This window comes from Passer domesticus, chromosome 12, assembly GCF_036417665.1.
Source record: "Passer domesticus isolate bPasDom1 chromosome 12, bPasDom1.hap1, whole genome shotgun sequence".
Lineage (NCBI taxonomy): Eukaryota > Metazoa > Chordata > Aves > Passeriformes > Passeridae > Passer > Passer domesticus.
The window spans coordinates 2809472-2821643 of NC_087485.1; the positions used below are offsets into that span (position 1 = coordinate 2809472).

The 12172-nt window shown below is 44.0% G+C and overlaps 1 protein-coding gene across 1 annotated transcript in view; it reads right to left on the reverse strand.

Annotated features, from left to right (window-relative positions):
* The window catches only part of LOC135279809 (hepatocyte nuclear factor 4-beta-like), a 52583-nt gene that overhangs the window by 18660 nt on the left and 21751 nt on the right, over positions 1-12172 (reverse strand). The window contains exons 11-14 of the mRNA XM_064387349.1: positions 10650-10805; positions 9996-10154; positions 7336-7863; positions 1274-1445 (exon numbers count right to left, since the gene is read on the reverse strand). Coding sequence (XP_064243419.1) covers positions 1274-1445; positions 7336-7450 — 287 coding nt within the window. The 5' untranslated portion in view covers positions 7451-7863; positions 9996-10154; positions 10650-10805. The remainder of the gene's footprint in view (positions 1-1273; positions 1446-7335; positions 7864-9995; positions 10155-10649; positions 10806-12172) is intronic.

A 12172-nucleotide genomic window follows, 5' to 3' on the forward strand; every position in this document is an offset into this window, starting at 1 on the left:
CTCTGGGACCATCAGGTTGTAAAAGCTGAGGCACTTTCCCAGGCTGCTAAAAAGCCAAAGGTACAAAGGCCCAAAAACTTTCAGAGGAATTCATATCTGCCATAAGCAGAGCTCTGAGCTGGGCTGAGCTCACCAAATAAGGGCTTGCACACAAGCTTGGCTTCCGTGCTGTGGATCTTCCCCGAGCTGCCAAATATCACAGAGATTCATGGATTCCTGGGGAGAGGCAACAGCTCCTCTCCCAGGAGACTGACAGCTGAAATTTCAAAGAAACCATTATAGAGCTCATCTCCTCCTGCAGGAATCCCACAGTTCATGGGATGGGCACTGTGCAGGTGGACACTGCTGTCACCTCAGGTGTCCTTCATGTCCTGCAGTGATAAGGGCACCAGAAACATTTTGAACAAGTAGGGTGACTCGCATTGGAAAAATTTGGAATGCCCTTAGAGGAGGAAAAGCTTTGGAACAGAAAGAAAACTTCCAGGTTTTAACTAGAGATGAAAGGCTTAAGTGTATTGATGTTTGGGATTTCTTTCCACTTTCTCCTGTGCTAAAATAAATATCATTTTTCTAAGGTCAATCAAGATAGCTTTATAATTTATAGCCTCCTTCTGGCAAAAAATCTCTCTCCAATGTATACCTGCATGCCAAAGTGGATGTGAATCATCTCTGGTCCACACATATTTCTCAGAATATTCATAAAATCATCACTGATAAGTCAGTTTACATAATTTATTGTATTTCAAGACAAGAATGGAGAAGCTGTGAGAGGGCTTTGGAGGTGACAGATTCTTGGATGCCTGTTGTTTTTTACCAGGAAAAGCAAGAAAGATGAAATCTCTGGAGCTTTGGTCCTTTGCCACCTTGGCTTCCCCTTGCTGTGACGAGGTCATGGTGTCGCTCCACACCCAGTGTCTGTATTTATGTATTTTACACATCAGTCAAACCTCAAGTTTTGGGGTTGGACTTGAGGATCTTAAAGGTCTTTTCCAACCTAGTTCATTCTGTGTTTCTCAGGTCTATGATCTTCCCTCAATTTACCCCGTGGGGAAAGCAGTGATGGCAAATTCACTGAATGCCACAGAAGGCCTCAGGGTCCAAATGAGATAGGACTGAGTTTAAAGACAAAACTAAGTTTACTCCTTGAAAACCAAACTGCAGTCCTGGTGGCCTTCACAGCGTGGCAAATTGGCATTTGAGACACAATCCCCAGGTCCCCACCCCAAACCATCTCCCGGATAAATCGCATTTGCTAATTGCCGGAATTCGGTACCTGCAGGAGTAGACGTGGTTCTTGCGGACGCTCCTCCTGAAGAAGCCTTTGCAGCCGTCACAGCTGGAGGCCCCGTAGTGCTTGCCCGTGGCCCTGTCCCCACAGATGGAGCACAGGGAGTTGACACCGTTGGGGAGCAGGTTGGTGTTTGCTGACTCGGCCGCGATGGCCTCTGTGGGCAGAGAATGGGGACAGTTAGAGCTCCCTGCGGTGGGAACCTCTGAATTTATGGTCATGCTCTTCCCAAGATCAGCTCCTTTGCTTCTGGTATTGGTGTTTTTCTTCACTTGAGTGATCAGAGAGATTTCAAGCTGCATAGCCCAAACTGCTCTTGAGAGTTTATCAATTATCGCTGCTTTCCTGGAGAGATATAAAGAAAACTCACTCGCATGTGGGTTTTATGTTTTTGAGGGATGGGGAGCCACCTCCTCAATGAGATGCCTGGAGAACATGGTTCAAAGCTGGTGTCCACAGAAGAAAATGGGAAAAAAAGCTCATTAACTTGAATAAATAGAATGCAGAGAAGAGCAGCAGAGGCAGAAAGGATGAACTACTTCATGCCCATGACAGAGGTGCTGAAGATAAAAGACTGCTCTTGAGAGCTCCTCTGCAGCTGGAAGGCAGAGACAGCAGCTCCCACAGGCATCACTTTAGTTCTAAGTCTGGGTCCTCCTCTGAAATTCTCTCTGAAGAGGCTCACTGCTTTCCACTAGAAAACAACAGAGGTGTGCAGGAAGATCAGACTTCTAAATTAGGGACTGAAAATTGGGTGATATGACCACCTTCTGTCATGTCCTCCGTTTGCACCCACTCATTGGGATCTGCCCCTGCGTGTACACACTGCTGAAAACTCCCCGTGGAACTCTCCCTCTGCCCTAAGCACCAGACTTGCTGCCCTCTTAATCCTCCTAATTTGAGGCACAGCTTGGGGAAGGAAAGGAGAGGAGACCCCTGTGAAGAAGCAGCTGACAGTGTTTGTACCTGTTTGCAGAGCCTGACCTGGCACTTGCTGCAGGATGATTTTATGAATTTATCACACCTCTGGGAGCATGTTCTGTGCTCCAGGGGGGCCCATCTTGTGCTCCAGTGACCTCAGAAAAGTCCCAGGGACAAGGCACACCCTGATGTGTCTCTGGGATGGGGCATCCTCCCAACAGAGATGGAAAAACTCAGCAGTTTCTTAGAGAAAACTACTCAAAGGGGAGGAATTGCCACCTGATCTGCCTAGAGAGAGTTTTCTAATTCATAATGCATAAAAATAGCTCTGGGTAATCCACACACAGAATATATGCAAAGAGAGAGCGAGAGAAGGTTATTTTTGTGTGTGAATACACATAAAAAAAATTTATAGTGAAAATATTGTTGTGCAACAAGAATTGTAATCACACACACCCCCCCCCCCCCCCCCCGAAAAAATTAGCAAAGCCAACAAAGCTTCAGTTTTTCAAAAACTGGATAGTTTCTTAGCTAAGGCTGGGACTAAGACATTTTTAGCCAACATTTCACTAACACAAAGTTCAGACTTCCTGTCACCTCCTTAAATAACCCTTTTGGTCCATATTCACCTTCTGGTGTATGGATGAGTAAATAAGTGAGTTACAGCAAGATGGGAGCAACATGGCAAGAAATAATGACAGCCCCAAAATCATTCCTAGGTCATAATGACAGGAATTGAGATTTGTCTCTTCCCAAATTCTGTGTAAGATTCTCCCAGCCCTGACATTTGTCAGGAAGTGACACTTGGGTCCTTTGGGAACATTGTCTATGTCAGAGATGTTTAATGGTAATTTAGGCTGATTTTTTGCCCTTTTTTAAAATTATTCTTGATTTTATGCTATTTAATAGCTTAGCGTTAAATGAACAGTATTCCTTTGAGGATAACTGAAGAACATTTGGGCATCTGTTGCTCCATCCATTTTTTGAAGGAGCACATGACCATAAACAAATGCACTGTGTTGGATTCCATTTTAAAAATTTGCACAACCGAAATAAAGATAAGGCAGCCAATTTCCTCTTCACTCCACTCATGCTTTCTCTTCACTTCAGAGGAATCAAGCCAAGGTCAAACAGTTTAGGTCTCCAACAGACCCCTCATCCAGGTCCAGACTGCAAAATATTCCTGAGGCTGGAAAGTATTTACTCACCAGAAAATACTTTGTTTCCTTTTATGTGAGTAGGACATGAGAATCTGCTTGCTGATATAAGGAAGAAATTAATAATCTGGCCTTAAACCAGGTATTACTGGAGGGGAACCATCAGCACTGTGTGTGTGAAGGCCTTTGGAAATTAGCAAACCAAATTTTGCCCTCACTTGTATCCATGGAAGCACAAACAAATCACCAGTGAGCTGGGTGGCTCTGTGTTAGGGCAGCCCCACAGCTAAAATTTTAAACCCTGGGAGGGAGCCACTTGACCTTTTCAGCTGGATTGGCTGAATGTGGACAGAAATTTTAATAAATAAAAGGAAAGCCCTAATCCAGAACGCACGTTAATTATGATCACAATTTTTAATTACAAAATCCTGTCACCAGCTAATGATGGGCTCCAAATGAGAATTAGCTCAGAGAAGAGCAAAGCACAGCTGATAGCACAGACACCAGGAGACTCTTTCAACACAGCTTTCAAACCTCCCCAATATTTGGGTTTTTCCTGGACTGATCTCTGTGAGGAAAGGCAGAGGAAGGCCAGGATCCCTGGCAGCACAGTCCCCTGCCTGCCTGTGAAATCTGCTCTGTGTGCTCCATCCCTGCCTGACACAAGGAGATAAATCTGAGCAGCTCCTGTGCTGTGCCACGGTGCTTTTGAAATCTCCACTGGAGAGAGGCACTTGATTTTGTTCTCCAGGAAGAGACCACAACTCATCCTGACTTTTTGTGCTCCCAGGCTGAGCTGAGGCTGCCCCCAAGGTTCACTGGCAGAAATATCTGAAGTTGTGACCATTTTTTGAGTTACATATAATCAGTGTGCAGACTGAGAGCTCCCTAAGGCTGAGAAGAGCATCCAGTGGCTTCCCCAGATTTGGGATCAGCCAAGTTCACAACTGAAATGCACACAGATTTTTTGGTACCTACTGCCTCTGTATGTTAATCATTGTCTAACCAGGGCTGAGATGATAATGCCAGTTTTACAGTGATAAGAAATGACACTGAGGATGTTCTCATCATGCCTGACCCCTGTACTGCTTTTCCTTTCAGTTCCTTTACTGGCTACAGCTCTTCTAGATGCACATTGTGAAATAAAATTGTCTTGCAATACTTTCCAGGGTGGCTTTTATCTACCAGGAAATCCTAGTTTTGGTGCCGATAATTTGCAGTTAACAAATCCCCAAATTACATGTGCTGGGCTAGAATGTGAAGAGATCACAAGTGTGGGTTTAGGGCTTGAACACACACAGCCAAACTCGGTGCCAAAGCCAGTATTGTGAAACCTGTACACACAAATGTAGGGCAGGAGGGGGTTTAAACCCTGGCCACGTGCAGGTCAGCCTCTTTCTACATCAGCAAATAGAGGAGTTTTTGAGATATAAAACAGAGCTGCGATTTAGTGACCCCAAATCCTGGAGGAGTGATGGTGAAGGTGCTGCTCCAGGCACTGGAAGCTCAAGGGATGGTAAATCACTCCCAAAATATCTCTGGTGGCTTTGGCACGGTCTGAACTGGCTCAGACTCTTGCAGGGCCGGGAAAGATTTCACCAACCTCGTGCCAGGGTCCCCAGGATCAGTGTGGAGTGTGGGGCTGAGGCAGGACAACGAGCACCACCCTGGAAGAAAGAGTTCCCCAACTCTCCAGTGAAGAACTGGGGCTGCATTGCAACAACACATCTTCACCAAAATGAGACAGTTCTGACAGGAGAGTGAGGGAATGGCCATTAACCATACAGCAAAACTGAGAATATGGGTTGTAGTGCCAGCCAAGGTGAAGGAAACAAATTTGTACAGAATGGGAAAAATTCTGCTGTTACAACACATATTTCACATAGCAAAGCCAGAATTAGCAGTGATTTTTGCTCCTTTCCTTTTGCCAGTCTTTCTATTTAAACCTTACATATTTCTTATATCGCTCCCGTAAAGTGTTCTATTCTTTATTTTGAATTAATCTTAAAATATTTGGCAAATTATGAGCTATTTGAAGGTGGAAAATCCAAAATACATATCTGGGCAAATCTCAGAATGACAGCAGCTTCATGAAGAAGAAACATCTAAGCACAGGAAGTGCTCCACAGAATTATTCCACCCAAAATTTTGATGAACTAATGCTCTGAAGAAGGAAAGTGTTAGTTTCAAGAAAGCATGACCTTATTTGAAAATATTCCAATTTTCACTTTTGGAATTGTTCAGAAGGTAAGAAATTGCGCTGAGTCCACCAAGACAAATATTTCATCCTTTCCTGTTCATGTTTATAGAGGGCAAAGCTGTCATCATTTACTAGGAAAACACAGATGAACCTTAGGAGAGATATAAGCAATCTTCAAAAAATGCAGTATAATTCTAAAAAAATACCTAAAATGAGGTTGTTTCTTGATTCTAAGAAATTTTAAAATATTTTTGAAGCCACAAGGAAAGTGTGATTTTGAATTACCTCAGCTGGGCAGCAATAGATTTCCATGCATGGCCATTTCATGTATTTTTTGAAGTTATTTTTACAAACCATAGAAAAGGACACTTACACAAGACAAACAAGCTAATTTCAAAGCAGCTACTTCCCGAGAGAGCTGGTTAGTCATTAACAGCTAAACAAATAACTCAATACCGAGTTCGATAAAGTTCAGAAAAAAACTCAACCTGTCAGTTCTACTGCGTGAATCAACAGAGAACCCAAACAGGCACTGGTGGTTCGTTTACAAAATTATATTGAATTTCAAGAAAATTTGTGCTGCTTCAAAAAGTGAAAAGTATCTTGTTGTTCAACGGGAAGTGACAAAGCAAAACATCTGTGTTAAATGATATTTCTGGAATAGGATAGGAGGTGGAAAACTTTCTGCAAAAATAAGATCCAGTCTAGCTGGAGCTTACAAAAATTATATGTATTGAAAATCCTTGATTTGGGGACAGAGCTTTACAGAAGGCAATTTTAAATTCAGCTTCCTTTGGGCCTTTTAACTTTACTTGTCTTCTGACCTCCCTCCAGGCCCCACAATAATAAGTCTAATCATTTTATATTGCAGGTGGTATCTCTACTGAAACTCTGATTTCTTTTGATGAGCCAGTTAATGAGCAAATGTGAAAATCCCATCTTAATTTCTCTAAGCTTCTTAAGGAATTAAAAGCCTGCCAAAACTCTCCAAAGGGATCGCTAACGCCCGAATCTCATTCAGCTGCACAAATGGTTTCATGCAAGATGACCAAAATGCCCTTTATTTTTACACAGCGAGCAGCTGATTTCACAGGATGGAGTTCACTTTATGTCAGAGTACTTTTGGCTGCAGAAAAATTAAATACCGCACAAAGCGCTTTACTCCTGCGAACCAAGCGGAAGTCTCGGCGTATAAACACTCCCGCCTCCCAGCCAAGTCCTTTGTGCCCTAAAAACTGTTGGACCATCATGGTAGCCAGAAAAGGAATACAAAGCTAGCAATGTTTTGGATATTGCTTCTCAATTCAGGTTCCCAGGACCAACTCAAACAGGCACGCGGTCATGGACAAATGCCGTTTGGGACGACATGTTTTCCCGAGGATTAAATATCATCTGAAGTCGTATACGGGAAAGAAACACACATTTGAACGAGAAATATTGGTAATAACTCCTCTCATATGCATTACAGCAGGACAAATCCAGGGAATGCCATGAAGACCTCTACCAACACCTGCAAAACCTGGTGGGCTCTTCAGGGCATAACACTCATCCCACCAATGAAAAGAATAACCCAAAACGGGACCGACCAGCAAAGGGGTCGCGTTTCAGCCCAAACATCACCACGGATGCAACAGAGGTTGACAGGTCAGCTGCTTAAATATTACCCCTTCCACCCTTTGCCCCATACCTCCCACCAGCCTTTCCTCTGTGTCCAGCTTTACAGCAAAAGTAGTGGAGCATATTCAAGAGAAAGAGAACAAAAATCTCACCGGTGTTATTGGGGAGCACGCGGAGGTTGTCGAATTCCAGCATGGTATAAGAGGAGTCCAAGGAGTCGACATAATCTGGCATATCCATGTCCATGATGGACTGACAAAGCTTCATTATTACTTGACAACAGCGGGGGAAGTGGCAGAAACAGCCCCACTGTCAATCACGGCCAAGGTTTCCTCTGCAGGAGAGACACCCCGCTCCTCGCGATGACAAATCATTACCCAGCTCTGCCCGCAGTCCCTCCCCGTGCCAGAAGAGAAGGGACGAGGCCAAACCCTCTGGCGTAGTCTCCTCCCTTCCCGGGGTGCATCTCGCTCTCTGGCTCCTGATAAGGTGATGTAGATAAGGCCTAGGCTCAAACGCCTTGGATTGCATCTTCGGGTCGATACAGCCGCATTTATGGCTGCTCCTGCACAAACATTTTGAGAAGGGCTGAGGAGCGGCTGTCACACACATGTCAGTCTCCCAGGGCAGAGCAGTGGTCACCTCCAGTCACCAATTGTCACCTTGCTGGCCTACCAGCCCTTGGGGAAAGAGCAAACCGTGTCACTTGAGGCTCGTGAGGACAATAAATCAATGTCCCACTGAATGAAAACCACTAGGGCAGGTCAGCATTGAGAACCTGAGTCACTTCCCTGAGACACCACAGTGCTCACACCTCGAGTTGCAGCTGGAAGGGGAAAATGAGGCTTCATTCCAGCTGTACACATGGTCTCACCCTGCTCCAGAGGCAGAGGCGAGGTGGAGGAGGCGGCTTCCACGCACCACCCTCCATCCCTCTCACCTGGGCCTTCCTCCCGACTCCAGGCAGCCCCAGTGTCCCAGAGCTCCCTTTGGGGAAGAGCTGGGCTCTGCTGGTGAGGTGTCATCATGGAAAGTTTCAAACAACGGCAAATGATGGAAATGGAAAAGGCTGGGAGGACTGGGCAGACTCCCTCCCAGATGTCTGGTGTTACATTTCACGCTGACCCACGCCTGGCTTTTCTGGGAAAGGTCTGTAGTACAGAAATTAAATTCCAGTTTTTCCCCCACAGGCCCATGGTGTTTGGTCTGGTTTTTTTTTTTTTAATTTACTGAATTTTACACAAACCGGCTTTTTTGATTTACTGAATTTTACACAAAAGTTCTTTCCTTGTTAAAGCCCGTGAGCTGTGCTTCAAAAGGCTGGAAATGAAACTCAGCCATGCAAAGCCATAGAGCTTGGAGTGATTGGTTTATTCCCACTTTGATCTTCCAGATGCCCTCCCTGACATTACAGTTCCCTCTCCAGTGACGTGGTTTTGTGTCAGAGGGTCTTTCCTCTCCATGAGCTGTTCTGAGACATCCAGGTCAACATCCTGTTGAATCTGGAGGAAAAGAAGGGTTCTTGAGAAAGAGGGAGACGTGTTGCCAGAAAAGGAGTCTTGGCCAAAAGGATGGGATTGCCAGACTGCCTGAACTCTCACTGAACCGAGGAGCAGGCTGGCCCCAAGGATCCCAGCAATGTCCAAACAGCAAAGAATATTCCAAAATCTGGATCTTTAACTGCTTTCATTATACTAATTTGGTCTAATCTCCATTTCACTTTTTGTTTTAATACCTTTTTCCGTATCCTGGGGCTTTACAGTGGATATTGCAAGGGGTTAACTCTAGATAGTTTTTTCCTCTATAAAGATTGGGTGTAGAAACTTTTAGCTTTACTTTCTTATCGTTTCTGGGAAATAAAATAATTTCATGTGCCATATTTTCCTTTTCCTTCTTTCCCTTTTTAAGGACGTGTTGTAACCTGGTGCATAAATGACTCCTTGCTCAGATAAGACGTTATGTTTTTATCCTTGGACTGTGCCCCAGGCTCCCAGTAATGCCAGCATCAGCTAAGTTGGGATCTGATTACTTGTTCTTGCCTCTTACTCAATGTCAGGCTTGATTATGCCCATTAATCTGGTTGTTTGGTTGTGTTTTTTTTTTTAAACTGAGCTGTGGGCACCATCCTGCCTGATTCTCAGCAGTCTGCTACTATTACAGCAAGATTTTTCACATTTCTATAATTCTAGGGTTTTGGTGGGTTTTTTTAGTTTTTTTGGGGTTTTTTGTGTTGTTTGTTTTTGTTTTTTTTTTAAATTTTATTTTTTTTAATGGATTTCTCACCATTAAAATAGCCGTTTTGGTATTTATCAAGATTTTGGGCAGCTATGGCTCAGAGAGGAGAAATCTGGGCTCCTGCCCTGATCTTGTTTGCTTTTGTGATCTGTCAAAGTTTTCCATCCCTCAGTCTGATGTGAGGGCTGAGGATAATTTCCAAGGCAAGTTGTGGGATGAGGATGTGCTTGGACAATTTTCATTCTGGGAAAGACAAAAGGTTATAGAGCAAAATTCGTAGTTCAGGACCAGATTTCAGCACCACATCCACACTGATAATCAGGACTGACTTGTGGAGGGTGGTGTTGGAGGGACAGAACGTGGCATTTGTTCCAAACAGATGTCAGCACCCTGCTCCAAACCACTCCAGCACAAAAGCAGCCCTGAAGATGGACCAAACCTTGCTGAGGTTTGGGCAGTTTCCTCTTTTTCCTCTCCCTTTTCTTACACCGCTTTCTGAGGAACAGCTGCAATCCAACCAGGACCTACTCAAGGCTGGGGCTGATTTTTTATCAATATCAGGAGAAATCAAACTCACCCAGAGGTGGCCTCACATCTGCTGAGCTCACTGTCACAGTGAAGTGACAAAGGCCCAGCCAAGAGCCAGGAATCTCCAGCTGGTTTCTTCTTGCCTTGCCATGATCCGACCTGGCAGAGCAGCCAGGGAGATGGGAAGAGAAGTCAGATCCTGCCCAGACTGTGGAACAGAAAGGAGGGATTTGAGAAGAGGCTTGTGGGCTTTGTCACAGACATATCTTATGAAAAATCCTTTTCCCAAGATCTTTTCTCCTGAGAAGCTGGGAAGCTCCAGCTTCTCCATGTTTTGCTGCTTTGGAATGTGATTTGGAGAATTGTTTACTCAGCATGGGAAATTGTTTTTACTTGATGGCCAGTGACAGCTACCTGTGTCGAGGCTGTGAGCAGTCACAAGATTTTGTTATCCATTCCATTCCATTCCTTTCCAGCTTTCTGATGGATCCTTTCTCCCTATTCGTTTTAGTATAGTTTTAGTACAGCATTTTAATATAATATATATCGTAATATAATAAATCAGCCTTCTGAAACATGGATCCAAGATTCTCATCTCTTCCCACATCCTGGGACCCTTGAACACAACCACAGAGGTTGGCCAGCACTTTGTGCTGAGGCACTTCCCAGAGTGCCTTCCTTGGGTGCTCAGGCATTCACTCACCTGCACGGGCATCTTAGGTGGATAACCAAAGGCAAAACTGGTATAACTCAATCTTCCCAGTCTGGAAATGGATGTCAATCCTCGTCCATATGGACATAATCCTCCTTTCAATGTGTTTTCCATTTATTCCTGCTTTGACTCTGAGGCTGGATATAGCTGCAGGGTGCAGGGGAAAGGGGAGAAGGGAGAAAGGACGAGAGTTAAGTTTAATAAAAATAAAATGAGCGTTCAAAGTTCGAGCTCTGGGAATGAATCAGTGTGGATTCTCCTGTGTGAGGGCACAGGGCAGGCTCTGAAGAACACATGGTCCCAATAAGACAACACGCTTATTCCTAGAAATAAAACTCAGGTGCTCTTGGGAACGCTTGCTAGACAAGATGAAGTGCAGCAAAGATAAGGACACTTTGATTGATTAAGAAAGAACACAAAGTACTGTGGGCAGGGTGTCAGAAATAACATTTCTCTGGCAAGGTGAGGGCTGGGGGAAGATGTTTGCAAGCCATGGAAGCTGCACATCCATCTCTGGAGGCTGATTTCAATGGAAAGTAACTCAATGCTGCATATGGGGAGAGGTGTCTGAGAGACTCAAACTTAATGAAGGACTTGTTGGTATGCAAAATGGTGAGGCAGAAGTCCCTACATGTATTTTTGGAACAGAAGTTTTCTTCTTTTATTCATAGAAAGCCATTGAAAACCCCCTACCACTGTTGTGAAATTTTCTCTGACTGAAATGCAGCAGTAATCACATTTTGTGAACTTGCAGGGTTCAGGAAAAGGATTTTTATGCAGTGAGCATAAATCCATCAATTATCAGGTGGTTCTTGGAATCAGCACTAGCCACAATATTACCTACCTGGACAGGTGGTGTTGGGATAAAAGCAATAATTTAAAGACAGAAGGCAGCAAGGCCCTTTTCTGCTAATATGTAATTAGAAACTGTGTGTTTCTGACATTATAAGCAGTGTGAAATTATGTCCTTAACATGTAACTACCATGGCAGACAGGTCAAAGTTATCTAGACCAGATGTTATTAAATCAGCTCCCTCCTTTCCTGGGTGCAGTTTGGTATTTGTGATGCACCAAACAGTAAAATATTTCTTTCCATTTTCAGGTATTTGTTATTACAATGAACATTACATTTCTACATGTTGTGACCTCCACTGTGAGGGTCTCCTTGTTCTTCCAGCTGTCATCTCCCAAAAAGATTCTCTCTGTATAGTGATTATTCATAAATAAAAATAATGCAAGACATTTCTGAAGTCCAGTGATGGACAATGACCTGATGGACATGGGAAAGCATCACCCACCATTCAGGAGGATGGAGAGGAGAAAAAACCCCAAAAAATCAGGACCTTCACCTCCTTTCTCTGCAGACAAACTTATTTTGCTTAACTGCTGCCAAACACCTTCATTTATCATTTACTCATTTTGCTTTAGAACAATGAGGTTAGCTCTTACATAACAACCCTTTGGAGTAAATAGAAACTTAAGCAAGCTCCAGTCACTATGCTGGAAAAAATCCT